The sequence below is a fragment of the Parasteatoda tepidariorum genome, chromosome 5 (genome assembly GCF_043381705.1).
Source record: "Parasteatoda tepidariorum isolate YZ-2023 chromosome 5, CAS_Ptep_4.0, whole genome shotgun sequence".
NCBI lineage: Eukaryota > Metazoa > Arthropoda > Arachnida > Araneae > Theridiidae > Parasteatoda > Parasteatoda tepidariorum.
This window is the reverse complement of record NC_092208.1, coordinates 41763704-41778327: the sequence shown is the minus strand read 5'-3', so window position 1 is coordinate 41778327 and position 14624 is coordinate 41763704. Positions and strand designations below refer to the sequence as shown.

The 14624-nt window shown below is 31.8% G+C and overlaps 1 protein-coding gene across 1 annotated transcript in view; it reads left to right on the top strand.

Annotated features, from left to right (window-relative positions):
- The first annotated feature begins 6539 nt into the window (after window positions 1-6539).
- The window catches only part of LOC107451212 (uncharacterized), an 83803-nt gene continuing 75718 nt past the window's right edge, over window positions 6540-14624 (top strand). The window contains exon 1 of the mRNA XM_016067236.4: window positions 6540-6770. Coding sequence (XP_015922722.1) covers window positions 6718-6770 — 53 coding nt within the window. The 5' untranslated portion in view covers window positions 6540-6717. The remainder of the gene's footprint in view (window positions 6771-14624) is intronic.

The window sequence follows — 14624 nt, the reverse complement described above, 5'->3', positions numbered from 1 at the left end:
TTATATGAAAATAAAATAACAGCTAACTCGTGCTGCTGAATATAAAACTTTTCCAAAATAAACAGAGGAAATGAAATTGCTTTGATGTGAACGTGTATTATTGTATATTTGTTTATATGTGCATTTGTCCCGAAAAAAATGCGATCTATTTATTTTCGGGTGAGCCTTGGTTGCCTCCCGGTTTTTGTTCATTGTAAGATAGTTCTGTAAAAACATTTTGTATAAAAAAAAGAAAAACATTGCCTACCAGTGAAAATTAAAGGTAGTGTTTTGTGCAGAAACGAAATAAAAAAAAAGATATGCAATCATTGACCTTGATTTCCGTAGTAGGCTAACTAGTCAATGCACCTGAACTTGTTTTGAATGCAGTTTTAATCTTTTATTGTTACTGCTGCGGAAAGAGCACTTGTATCTTATTTACAGCATCAATGAATTGGTTTCTTCTTGTAGTTAGTGTGATTGAAATAATGTACAGCTATTGGTGAGAGGTACGTTATATACATTTTTATTGTAAAAACACGGACTGGAGCCGACTACTTGCTATACAAGGTCTTTGAACACGTAATAAAAACTAATTTTTAAAAATACCCGTTTGTTCATTCCTGTATTTCTGTTTTGTTTTTTTATTGCTGTTTTATAACATGGTTTTTCGAAAATGGCTAGAGACTGCAGAGATGCCAACTGCTCCGGACACACCAAAATAATTATTAAAAAAATAAACGGTAAATAACTACGAAGTAAATTTTGTAAATTACTTGACTATTTTTGCTTGCTTTTTAAAGGGCATTATTACTATAAAATGGTGAATTACATAAGCCTACGAATTATTTAGAAATAGTGGTGGATAAAAATCTACTAAATTGAATTTATTAAGCCAAGAATCACAATTGATAAACTACCACTTTAAAATATATACAGTAAAACTTGTGTAAGTTGACCACTTGTGGTGCATTGTTTTAGTGGTCAACTTAGACAAGTGGTCAACTTATAGAGGGGGTGGGTCATTGTTTACTTTTTCGTTTCCTATATCATGTTATAAATGTAATTTTTTTTTACTTAACTTAAAAATTTTATTCAGAAAATATGCAAATTAATATCTTAAGAAATATGTTTAAACATGAATGAACTTCAATTTGATACACATAATTCTAATATTTAACAATTTTTTTTTTGAAAAAATTATTTCGTTAGTTATGCATGTGAAGTGTTTAATAAATATAATTTCTTAAAATATCAGAACACGAAAACATGTAATTTGAAAACTTTAACAAAATAAAATTATTTGAACCATTTAAAATTTAATTACTACATTTAAAGATCAAAGACCATAAATTAAGGATCAAAGCATATTTCAGAGCGTTCATTTATTCAAATGCTCACTATTGCAACTGGAAGAGCAACTTTTCAACTAACACACCTGTTTTCAATGAACGGATGAAAGAAATGGCTAAAAGCTGACCCCTTAAAATTTCCCCTGATGGTCAACTCACAAAAGGGTTTAGATTAGATTTTTACACTATTTCACTAAACAAGTAAAATTTTAACATACATTGCCAAAATGACAGAAAATGTTCTGAATTTTTTTTTCCTGGTCAACTTATAAGGGTTTTAGAATAGAATTTCATAATACTCCTAGACAAAATTGACTTATTTCAGTGGTCAACATACAAGATAGACAGGTGGTCAAGTTACAAAGGTTTTGCTTCTTTATATTATGTAGGAAAAATTCCGTTCTTGATAATTGAGGTCAACTTATGCAGGCGCCCAACTTACAAGGGTGGTCAACTTGGCAGGTTTCACTGTATTTGCTGTCCGGAGCAAGTTGGCATCTCTGAGACTGGATGTTTAAAGTCTGCTGCTTTCTACTTCGGAAACTCAACATCAACAAATTGCGGTGTACACTGAAGAGCTAAAAAAATTGTTTTCTGCTGCATGTCAATTTTGTTCTCATATTAAGGCATTGTTGCTGTGATAGGTGGTTATTTATTTTCTCTAACAGTGCCATCTGTTGGGTTACTTTGTAGATAATTTTCAAACTCGGTGAAAATAAATTTTATCATCTAAGAAGGACGCAGCAAACCGTGAATTAAGTTAGTAATTTTTTTAATACTCTGTACCTTCATCAATTGAAGAAAAGATGATTGATTTTCCGTCTGAAGCTTAGGATTATTTGCTAAAAGTTCTATAAATAAAAAAAAGAATAGAAATGAGTGCTGCACTTACATATTTTTGGTCACTCATCAAATGAATGTTATCAAATTAATATGAAAAAAAATTGCACATTCTGAGAACTGCGGCACAGTCAGAATCTTTCAGACGTTTTTATGTTATTTTTATTCTTTTTTTTTTAATTGATAGTTTAATTTTCCATAAATTTTCAATACGATATTTGAAGTAGGAAACTACTTTTAAATGTATTTACCACTGAATAACATCTATAAATTAATAATTACTACATAGTACATAATTTAAAATGACAAATTTGAACTGTCCTTAAGACTTAGAAAAATGAGAATTAAAAATAAGATTTTTTTAAAATTTTTTATCAGAAATAAAATTTTGCTACCTTTTCTTTATCATTCTCGTTATGAATCAAAAGGTTAACAAGATTCCTTTTCTTCTGGAAAAAAACGTGAGAAAAATTACATTATTTGGTTCAGATTGAACAAATATATATGCCTCTCTTTGGATTGAACGAATGTTTCTGAATTGAAAAAATATAGCTATTTTGAATCAACAAACATTTATTTATTCCTTTTAATTTAAGTTTTATGCTTTGCCAGAACACTTATAAACTTACACTTTACCATAGTTGGACAAAAATGCAATCCAATACATTTTTCAATTACGCCAATCAGTTAGTCGTCATCATAATTACAAATTTTGATTACAATTGTAATCGTGATTTCGATAATCTATTTCTCATAATCACTACAAACATTCATAATTTTAATTACAATTGTCATCATGATTAAAGTAATCAATTACACTTCTAACTGTGACCGCAAGTAATCAAAATCTATGATTACAAGTACTCAAATTATACGTTTGGAAAAAACGATTGCATACTGTATGTATAATTGTATGGTTATGTTATACAATACAGATTGCATAAAGTATAGGGATACAATTTGTATCTGTTATTTACATTCAGTATATGAATGTAACTAAAATATATGTACTTTATGTATTTATCTAATAAATACATGCATAAGTAGTACAAATATTTTACTTACATGCACGTGTACACAATAGTTGTATGTATGAAATATGTATACGAATGTATAAATCTAATATTTATATGCAGTGCGGAGAAAAAAAACCCACCCTGAATAATTTTTGATCGAAAGATCGGATTTTCACGAACTAAGATTCGATTTTCATGGTGAAAGAGGATAACCTCAAATATGCTAATTAATTAACCAAAACGAAATTTTAAGTTACGAAATCAGACCCAAAAACGTACTTCCTATAAATAAATTTATGCTATTTTTGACGGATTTTGTTCCCTTACCCTCAAAATATGAGCTGTTCGCCTTAATCTGGGAAATAATGTCACAAAAGTTTGGTTAGCAGGGCTAAAGAGAATAGAAGGGCTTGTTCACTCCTTTGAAGAAACTCTCTCCCGCCAAACCTCCGATTTTCGCCTGTGACGCAAAGCTTGAGCATTTCTTTTTGTGAGATATTCCAAGACATTATTTGTTTCCTAAAATGGTTTTTCTCAGTTTTGTGAAGTGAACTACAAAAATTTAAAATTATTTATGAAGTGCCAGTTTGTACGATTGTAACTTACAAAAATTTTGATAGAAACACTACAGGAAAAAATATTAATTTTTCACGTGTTCCCTAAAGTAAATGAACAACTATGTAAGGAATGGCTTCTACATTGCAAACGAAATGACCCAATTAATATTAAATATGAACGAATATGCAGTAAGCATTTCTTAAAACAAGATTATGAAGATAATATGAGAAATTGTTTGCTTGGATTGCCGATTAGAATGATTTTAAAATTGCTCTATCAAGTGCTCTCTTATCTAATTGAGGACTAAGTGTTCCGTCAGCAGCATGGATGGAAGTGTGTCAGGAATTTGAGAACATTTTTCAAAGTGTGCATGGGAAAGAAAATCAAAAAGTGTCATAAAAAAATTTATAAGTGAATTAGAGGGACGATATCCCGCAGTGAATAAAACAGCAATACGCTTATTTTGCATTTCAGAACTTTTATAAGAATTAATTGAAACCGCCCAGCTACTCCAAAAAAAAAAAATGGCAGACGAAAAAATTAATAAGTCAAAGAAAATAGAAACTTAAATGAAAAGTATAGATAATTAATGGTTAAAATTCTTCAAGTTTTTAATGTAGTTATTCTAAATATTTATTTTTTTAAAATTACAATATACAGTCAATTCGCTATAACTCGAAGTACGATAACTCGAATATTACTATAACTCGATTTTTTTATGAGGTCCCGACCCTTTTATTTTCAATTTCATGTTAATTATTCTCGATTACTCGAATTTTACTCCCTTTACTGCCACCTCCTATGCAACACACACACAATGTCTTTCGCACTCTTCATGGAGAAGCTAAAGCTGTCCCTCTTGAAGTATGTGAACAGTGGTTAAATGAAACGTTACCAAATTTACTTCAAGGATACAGTTAAAATGATGTTTTCAATATTGATGAAATGGGTTTATTTTTTAAATGTCTTCCAAATAAGACTATGATGTTTAATGAAAACTGCTCAGGGAGTAAAATGAGCAAGGAACATTTGACTGTCCTAGTCGAAAGAAATGCGTCTGGGACAGAGAAATTGCCCATACTTGTTATCGGAAAATATCGAAATCCCCGATGTTTCAAGAATATAAAAATGTATCCTTTGGATTACAAGTCTAACAAAAAGTTTTGGATGACATCAGTTTTATTTGAAGACGATGTAAGAAAATTGGATCGGAAATTCTTCGCTAAAAANGTGATGTCATGAGGAGGGAAATCGTGGCTTCAGCTCTAAGAGCGGAATGAACTAGCCAGGGCTCGAAAAACCGCCCGTCCTCGGCGGTCAAAAATTCCCCGCGGACAACGAATTTCTCGAATCCGACGTCCGCGCGGACGGCCATTTTCCCGCTAACGTTCGTGATACATTCTCAATTTTTGTTATCCTACAAAAGTCTAGCTCCTCACTTCTAAAATGACCCTCTAATCTAGATATACAGCAACATACTGCGTATGGAAGAATTGGTGTTTTCTCTGTCTGGGAGTACTGCAGTGGTTGAAAGGGGCTTTTCAGCAATGAACTTACAAAAAAACACATTACGTACCTTAAACAAGTAGCGTTATAAACGCAATTATGAACATCTACCTAAATGGAAAACCCCTTTCAGATTTCTGTGAAGAAACCTCAATAAATCATTGGCTTGATTGTGGAACTGGCAAACGTCATATTTGCTTCTTTTAATAAAAACGCAGTACCCTCGGATAAATTGACATTCCAGATAACTTGATAACTTGACCTTTGTCATTTAAATTATTTCATAAAAGAAATAAATTATTTCATAAAAGAAATACTAGGTTGCTATTAGTAACCTAGTATATACTAATGTAATGCGTATTACTGTATAATGTAATCCTAGTAACTACTAATTCATTGTGCAATTTATATAAATGTTTGTAATGAATAAGAGAAAATAATATTTTTATTTATTTAGAAGCGACGGGTTAGTTTCAAAGGAGGACGGGTACATTGTTGGACAAGCCGTCCTCGGGGACGGGTAAAATTTCTGAGTTTTTTCGAGCCCTGGAACTAGCCCTTCTATTCTCTTTAGCCCTGAGCTTGTACAATCTACAAAATGATAAAATTTAATAACTGGAACAATTTGAATGATAGGGAGGAGCATGTAAGAACAGCACAGGCAATCACTAAATGGCGCTATAAATTGCCATGAAATATTTCATAATATCCTTCCTTCCTGCTGAAAATCAAAAAATAATATCACTCTTCACCTTATACCTTTCATCCCCTTTACTACATTGCCAAATGTATACTAGCCATTAACCAAAATATATGTTATAAATCTGATTTCAAAACTTTAACAATGTATTTTAAACGGCTGTTTAAAAATGTTCGAATTTTAACCCGAAATGGGAAGGTCACACTATTTATCCAAGCCCAAGACGAGAGTCTAATTCCCGAGAAATGATTTGAGTAGAAAGTAGGCGTTACTTACCTCATTGGATATTTTCTTTAAGTGTGACATCATTTATGAACGCCCCGGACATAAGGCTTCTCTGTTGCTAAGGCTTCACTGTGGGGCCTCCCTGGCCGAGCGGTATCGCCGGTCCAAACGCTCTGTTAAGCGTGGAGGTAGCGGGTTCGAATCCCGCCGTAACCCTGGATGTATTCTTTGTGATGTCTTTCTCTGAATTGTTCTATCTGTATTTTCTACTTGACAATGACTTATAAGCCTATATATTGAGCACACAAGTCAGCAAATGTATGTAATTTCAATAAATCAAATCAATAAATAAATCAAGGCTTCACTGTCGGCCATTATGAAGGGAACAAATTCGCTAGTTTCGTAGTGTTAGCATAGCGGGACAGCAAATAAGTATGCTAGTAGTGTTGGCATAGCGTGTTGATATGGGTGATAGTGCAAACAGTTCAAAAAAATGTTGTTTAACGTTTATGTTTCGATCTGACTTCGAAATAAAGAAGAAATGGGTAATAAATATCAGAAGATAAAACTGAAATTGCAGCTCACTTATGTGAGGTAAATACTCATTTATTTATAATTTATTTACTTACGTATTTACTTATTACTACTTTATTTTAAGTAGTATATAAACGATCCTAAGTTATTAGAATTTGTTTCTGAATGTTTGATTTGTTTATTTTTTTAAAGAAATGAAAAAGCGAATAGTTTTTTGGGTTATTTGAATTGTACACTTCCAAAATGTATCAAATATTAAAATTTTGCATTCAAAACTTTTTTTATTAAGTAGATATTTATTTAAAATATGACTTTATAAAAAATTAATAATTCATTTAACAATTTCGAGAGTTTATATGATATAAAATCACTAAATAAAGGTTAGAGATTTCCTAATGAATAAGTATATTCGCCAATTTTATCTAAGAAGCGCCAAGTTTTGTATTCTCTTTTTTAAGTGTTTACTTTTGTTTTGTTAAAAATAAATATTCACCTGTTTCTTAATATCAGATTATACTTTCAGATTATTAGTATTTTAATCCTGACTCATATAAGTTTTTTTAGTTACTAATGGTTATTGGCAATATATAGCTTAAAGCTCAAACGGTTTGTTTACAGTTATAATAAGAAATCTATTTAATATAAAATCTTTCATACGTCTTTGAATCTATTTTTTCCTTTAAAATTTTTAAGTTGAAATGCTGAAATAATTAGTTTCTGTAGTACAAAAGTTGATGGGAGTTTGTTTACAGAATTTAAACTTCAAATCTTTTAATGTGATTTAATTTAAGTATGAAAAAAAGTATTTCAAATATTTTTGCTGATTCATTTTGAAGAATCCCAATTTGAACTAAATGGGAAGATGTTAATAAAAAATTAAGGCCTGTTTCTATTCCGGGGAGATTTTCGTATCGTGATCTGTGGCAGAATTATTGCCAAGTCTTGGCAACTTCCGGCAGCGACCCACCAAAAAGGGACCAACTTGAAGGGTATTTAACTCATAACCACGGAAATATCGGCGCTATACCAAATCCCTTAAAAATTCCTCCATTAATTTTTCAAAAAAAAGTTAAGTAGAAGCTGAGAAAAAGCGAAATTAGTTATTTTAAAGTAAATAATTTGGCGACAATGAAAAATTACTTAAATGGAGCGTTTAATACATATATTTGGTATACTTTCAAGGAAGCTTAGCGTAAATCTCATCCATAATTTTTCGTTGTTTTGATTCGATATCGTTTCTTTTTTTGGGGGGTGTTATACAATACGATGTTTCTTTCTAACAAGACTGCTAATTTGTACTTAATTTAGAAAAAGATTTTAATAAGAAATTATATTTAATGATGGCAAGTCTTAAAAAACATAGTTTTGATTAAAAGTGGCTATGCATTTGCTTTTTTTTTTTTTTTTTTAGATAAAAAGATAACGGCCTTTTTTGTAAGCACGCTATATTAAAATAAGTTTTACGTAAGATAACGGCATAGGCCGTTATCTTACGTAAAACTTATTTTAATATAGCGTGCTGAATTTAATATACTGAAATAGACTTCCTCAAATTCAAAAATTGACGTCACAAATCATTTACTTCGGTCGAATCTTGAGAATGGGGGCTTATTTTTGAGAGCTCAAAACATGTCGACATTCATCTCCAAATTTTTATAAACCAGTGAAGTTTTTGTAATGACTTATACTGTGTCACATTTGGCTCTTAATCATTATTTTGATAAAAATTTTATGCTCATTGGCGAAAACATCTGTATTATAATATTTTAACGGGGCTCATGCCGTCTTTAAAAACGTTACAAAGCTTTAAAATTAATATTGAACTATGAAGTTATCTTCTTTAAAATTAAAATTTTGAAACCGAAAATTTAAAATTAAGGAAATTAAACACTGTTATGAATGCAAACGCAAAAAAAAAAAAAAAAAAAAAAAAAAAAAAAAAAAAAAATACGTTTTCAGTTTTGCTGCCACCATTTCAGTATTCTAAGAACCTTACGAACTCTGTTTAAAAGAACAGTATCGTATCAGACATAGGTAGTGTTCGTGAAAATTGTAAACCAAGTTTGTAAATTAAGAAGAAAAAAAAACAAATCATAGTAGCGATATTTGGTGAAAAATGTAGCTTATCTTAATTGAAGAATATGTTGAGTGACATTTTATTGTGATAGGATGCTATCAGGATGCTATTTGTAAATTATCTTAATCCAAAAAAAAAACTATGTGACTTAAATATTTAGCAGAATAAAACGATTTTTGAAACAATGAATCCTACAATATACAACTATTTATTACAATATGTTATTCTTAGACATGCATATACTTAGACATGCACATTTCAATCTTCACTAAACATTCTTTAATTTCTTCGGTTTATAGAAAAGAGAAATGTCGTAAATTATATAAAACATTATGATTGTGCATTAGAATTACCATGCCCTCAACTTTTTTTTCCCAGGAACTTTTTTGTTTTTGTTTGTTTCTTTAAACCTTTTTACCTAAAAGACTTGATCAAAGCTGTAAATTTGATTTTAGTGTGAAAACCTCCTGTAAATGAAGTAAAAACAACATAAAAATCACGAATTAAGTAAGATAAAAGTGTTCAAGTTCTAAAAGATTGGAAAAATCATAAATAATTTATAAATAGATTCAAATTTCCTTTTTAAGGAAGATTAAAAGGAAAACAATTTTTACTACTTGGTCAGAAATCAACTCAAAAAATTTCTGTTGCCTAGAAACTTCAACATATTTTTCGATTAACTATCAATAAACAAACCTCTCCGAGCAATCATAGTACGTTATCCCGTTCTTTTTTTATTGTTTTAACTTGATTGCTTAGCAACGGAGTAAAATTAGGTATTGCTCCCTTGAATTGTTTATGGTTATCTTAAATGACTTATTTGTGGCGGTGACATAGCTTGGCTGTTTTTTGGGCTAGTCACCAAATATAAATATTTTCCTACCCTTTAAATGTATGATCATTTTCCGAAATTTTGTCTACCGAATGCCTATGTCTTTGTAAATTTTGTTTTGTTATGTCTAATTTGAGGGCCAGGAATGCAAATATGTACAATAAAATAGATGTTTATATAGAGAAAGTACGTTTTTCTGTTTGATGTTGTAATTTAATAGTTAGCACGAATTTATGAGCATATTTGAATTCATCCCCAGGAACCATTAAGATTGACACTAAGTACGTGAAAATCCGATAAATACAACGAAAGTTATTCAGTGTGATATCTTTTTTATTTTGTGCACTGTACGCAAACACGCTTTTCTTATCTGATCCTAATTGAAGTTACGCCTCATTTGCAGCAATAAATTGCCAAATCTTACAGCTCTTTCGCATTAGGGTAAGCTTTTGTTTCGAAATGGCGAAATCGCCCTCCTTTGGGTAAAAAGTAGGCGTTACTTTTCTTATCATATACGATTGGATAATAGTTTTAAAATAAAAAGTAACGCCTACTTTCTACCTGCAGCCTTACTCGGAAGTGTATGGTATAAGCTTAAGCTGTAAAAAACTTTATAAATGAAATTTTTTAGGACTTTCGGCAAGAAGATAATTAAGAATTTGTATTTAATAGAAGCCCCGGCAGTCATAGGGATTACGATTATTACACCGTCAATCAGTGATTGCATTTGCTTCTTGCATCCAGCTTGTCAAATCACTACTCTGAAATCAGGTGCTGTGACATAAGTAGTCATCGTGTTCCCTATATTAAGTAAATTATATGAATACTTTTTCTTTATTTTTACAACTTAGAAATTTTTTATGCAGCCCGAATGAAAAGACAAAGAATTAGCTTTAAAAATTTTCTTTCACAGTTGCAGATATTATCTAAAATGGAATTAGGCTTCCATATTAGAATCTTTAAAAATGTTATGACAAAAGGAAAAGGTTATTAATTGTATTTCGCTCATAAAATTTTTCAGATTCCCATTCTTGGTTAAGTGAAAAACTTAAAATAATATTTGCTTCATTCTTTGAACTATTTTTGGAAGAGGATGCGGATTATTATTTACGTGAAAGGGTTTCGGTTAGAATAATGAATTCTGAAACAGAATTTAGTCGAAGAAATAATACGAAGAGATTTATTAAAGCTTTTTATACTACGCACCCCATCTCCAAAATATGTATCACCTTCTAAGAAACTATAAAATTTATAATTTACTTGCAAAACTTTCCTTATGGAGAAGCACAAATAACACAGAGTTAAAAAAAAGAGAAATTTAGATATTAACATTTAAGCAATATATGAGAGCAATACAGAATGTGGCAAACACACTTTTGTTCAAATAATAAAAAATTAACATAGTAGAAATCATGTAGAGGAGAAAAATTTTATAAAACTATTTGAAGATTTTGATCTTCATTTTTAATAGTTTTAATTTTCTTCATTTTCAGTTGTAAATCATTTGTTTGAAAGTGTACGATGAAAGGTTTTCCTGAAGAAATTTCATTCCTCATTATAACAAATTTCTGATAAATTTTTCATTTAAAAGGGAAAAGTTTTATAGATCCTTATAGAAAAGAAACAAGTTTTATTATGCTTTATGAAAAAGCATTCTGTACTGGATAAAGTTTAAATCTGAAGCTAAAAATATCAGTATTGTTTATTTTATTTCAAAGATTTGACGCAGCGTTTTATTATTTTAATTACTCATGTCCAATTTTTTTAAAACAATTTAAAATGATTATTGCGTATCTATGTACGCTCCCGATGGGTACTTTCTCATGAATGAAGACTAATACATATGTACCGCCTGGATACATACGTATTTTAAGTTTCATCCGGATCCGTTCAGTAGAACCGGAGCTACCGGCCTCTGAGTACTGTCTGTTTAATTTTGAACCTCCTTGTATTATGAAGGAACATGCTTCTTACACATTTTAATATTTATATTTTATAACTTTCGTTAAAGAGCAGACCCAATTTTGAGTTTACGGCTATCAATGCTCAACTCCGTAGCTTAGTAATTTTAAAACAAGTTATGGGAGAAATTAGCCTTCGTAGAAGACTTTTTGATGGAGCCAATTCGCATTTGCGGTACATGCAGAGGAAAACCGCGAAAACTTTCCAAGATTATCCTGAGTATAAGGGGACTCTAAACCCATGATCCGTCTACCACTGAGGATATCTTACGTCATCAGTGTGGTTGGTGCGAGGTGGTTGTGGAATTCGTATAGACTAGCGATCTTGGGATTCGACCCCGGGTCATCTCATTAAAAGGGGAGCGCTCTATCCCTCAGCCACCACGTCTCACACATTTTAATGGTCACTTTTGATGTATTTTTCTTTAATTAAGATATAATGACTTCGATGTTGATATACACCGAAGAGCCATTACTTTATGACCACCCTGCTAATAACATGTAGGATCACCTTTAGCCCTCAAAACTGCTAACACCCACCGTGACATTGATTCCACAAGGCTCTGATAGGTAATCCGAGATATCTGGTACCAAGCGCTCACCAACTAGTCCTGCAATTCCCTCACATTGCGTGGCAGCACGAATTCGGTTTTCCAAGTAGGACCACAAATGCTCTATTGGATTAAGGTCAGGTGAATTTGGGGGCCAAGACATGACTTGAAAGTCACTGGAATGTTTCTCGAACCAATCCATGACGATTCGACCCTTATGACATGGTGCATTATCTTGTTGGTAAACACCATCCCCAGCAGGAAAAACTGTTGCTATGAATGAGGGAACCTGGTCTGCAACTATGTTCAAGTAGCTTACAGACGTCAAGGATTGTTTTATGAGGATTATGGGTCCTAATGTGACGCCCGGTGGCTGAGCGGTAGCGCTTCGCGCTGTCGTGCCACAGGTCCCTGGTTCGATCCTCGGGCTGGGCAAGGCTGACTCAGCCTTTCATCCCTTCAGTGGGTCGATAAATGAGTACCAATCATGCTTGGGAACTAAACACTGGGGGTTCCGCGTTCGGCTGACCACCTGACCGGAACATCTGCTCCTGCACCCCAGAGCCCAAGGTCAAGAAAACTGAGATGGGCACAGTAGGCCTTGGCCCTGAATGGCTGTCGCGCCGCTGAGTTATTTTATGGGTCCTAATGTGCCCATGGAAACATTGTTCCTGGGCGAGAAACCATGAAAACCTGGACGAGCCCATTGTTACAGATGGAGGGTGGTCATAATGTAATGGCTTTTCGGTGTATATACTTCGCTGCCCATTCAGAGTATTCTGCTTTTAGGAAAGCTGCCCAGTGTTCCAGCGGGAAAAAAATTAGCTTTCTTAGGACGCAATATTGCAAATGAAACTTTTCGTAGCAAATTGTCTTTCACCTATATACGTAATTTTAAATATAGAAAAGTGAAAAGTTTCGAATGATGATGTTTTAAAAAATTACTAAAAGGCAACTTCCCCCTGCGTAATCCTGACATAATTTGCTTACATTTTCATTTTGCTATTTCGAAAATGAACTAAATGTTATCACAGTTTCTTAAAGCTGTGAGATTTATTTGGTTTCTGTTTGTAATTATCTAAGATTTCAAAGATAAAAAAGTTGTAAAAGAAGGTATTTGTATGTATTTGTATTTCGATTTTTAATTTAAAGGAAACAAAACTTTAAAAAAATCTTACTGAGATAAAAAGTTTTACAAATCAGTAAATCAGTTTAAAATATTGAGTAACCCTTTTTTAGATTTCAGGGAAACATTATATTTATTTTTAAATGAATTATTTTTTTCAAATGAATGACTTTTATATGACCGCATAATAAAATTTTATAAATTTCTGTATTTTAATTATTATTAGCTCACATTTGATTCTGATATTGATTTGCAACTGCTGAAAAATGTATTCAAAAAATTATTTCATAAGGATTATAAATTAAGTTTAGAAATTCAAGGAATATATAGAAAAGATACATTTTTCAACCACATTAAATATAGATAAAATTGTAGGCCAAATGCGTAAAAGTTGGCAGCTCCCTAAAGAAAAAAGCCTCCCCTGAAAGTCATCAACGCCTACTGAGGGCAATAGTGCCTACGTTGGGAACCTATGAGCTGCTAGAACGAAGCTGCTGACTTTGACAATAAAAAACGCCTACTTGTATTAACTTGGGTGTATGAAGAGAAGTAACGCCTACTTTTCACGCACACCTCGTCTGGTTATGTGAAATAAGATAAATGCTAGTTTTAGACAAAGAGGACATATTTTGTACTTAGTACTTTATAGTACCAAATACTTAGTAATTAAATTAATAAAATTAGAGGAGACATTTTGAAATAGCCGCACCATTTTTAACTTTAAATTTTTTTAAACAAGTTGATCACGTATATATATGTATATGTATATATATATGTATTCCTTTAAAAGGAAAATATCCATTTTTAGAACCTACAATTTATCCTTTTTTTCTGATTACCTAATTGGGATTTGTATAGGCATCTGCTTTACCTCCTTTTGGGCAAAGATAAAGTATGATTGCATAAAATTCAACTTAAATTGAATTGTTTTTGCTGAAAATTTTATTATGTTTAATGTTTGTAAATTGTTATTACTAGGAGGCTTCGCCCCCTGCTCACTGGCGCTCACCAACCTCCGGAACTGCTTTCACAGTTCATTTCGGATTGCTTCGCAATCCAATGCTCGCTTTGCTCGCTCATTGGATACGTTCTTAACGTCTAGTTTTTGTATACTTCTTTGAATACTGAAGTTCCGAAAACTTTTCACTGTAGAAAATTCTAAACCTGTGCATTTCAATATTAATTTGAAATTGCAAACAGTTCACATATTTTTCTTAATCACACCATTCTAAATTTCAGTTGTTGAGAAAAGTAACTGTTGTAAATTTTGTTTTAAAGTCTTTCCCACCAGAGGGCTAAAGCCATGTGTTGTAAAACAATATGAAATAGTAGTCTGCCACTGAACGCCGGATGTAAAGCATCGGCTT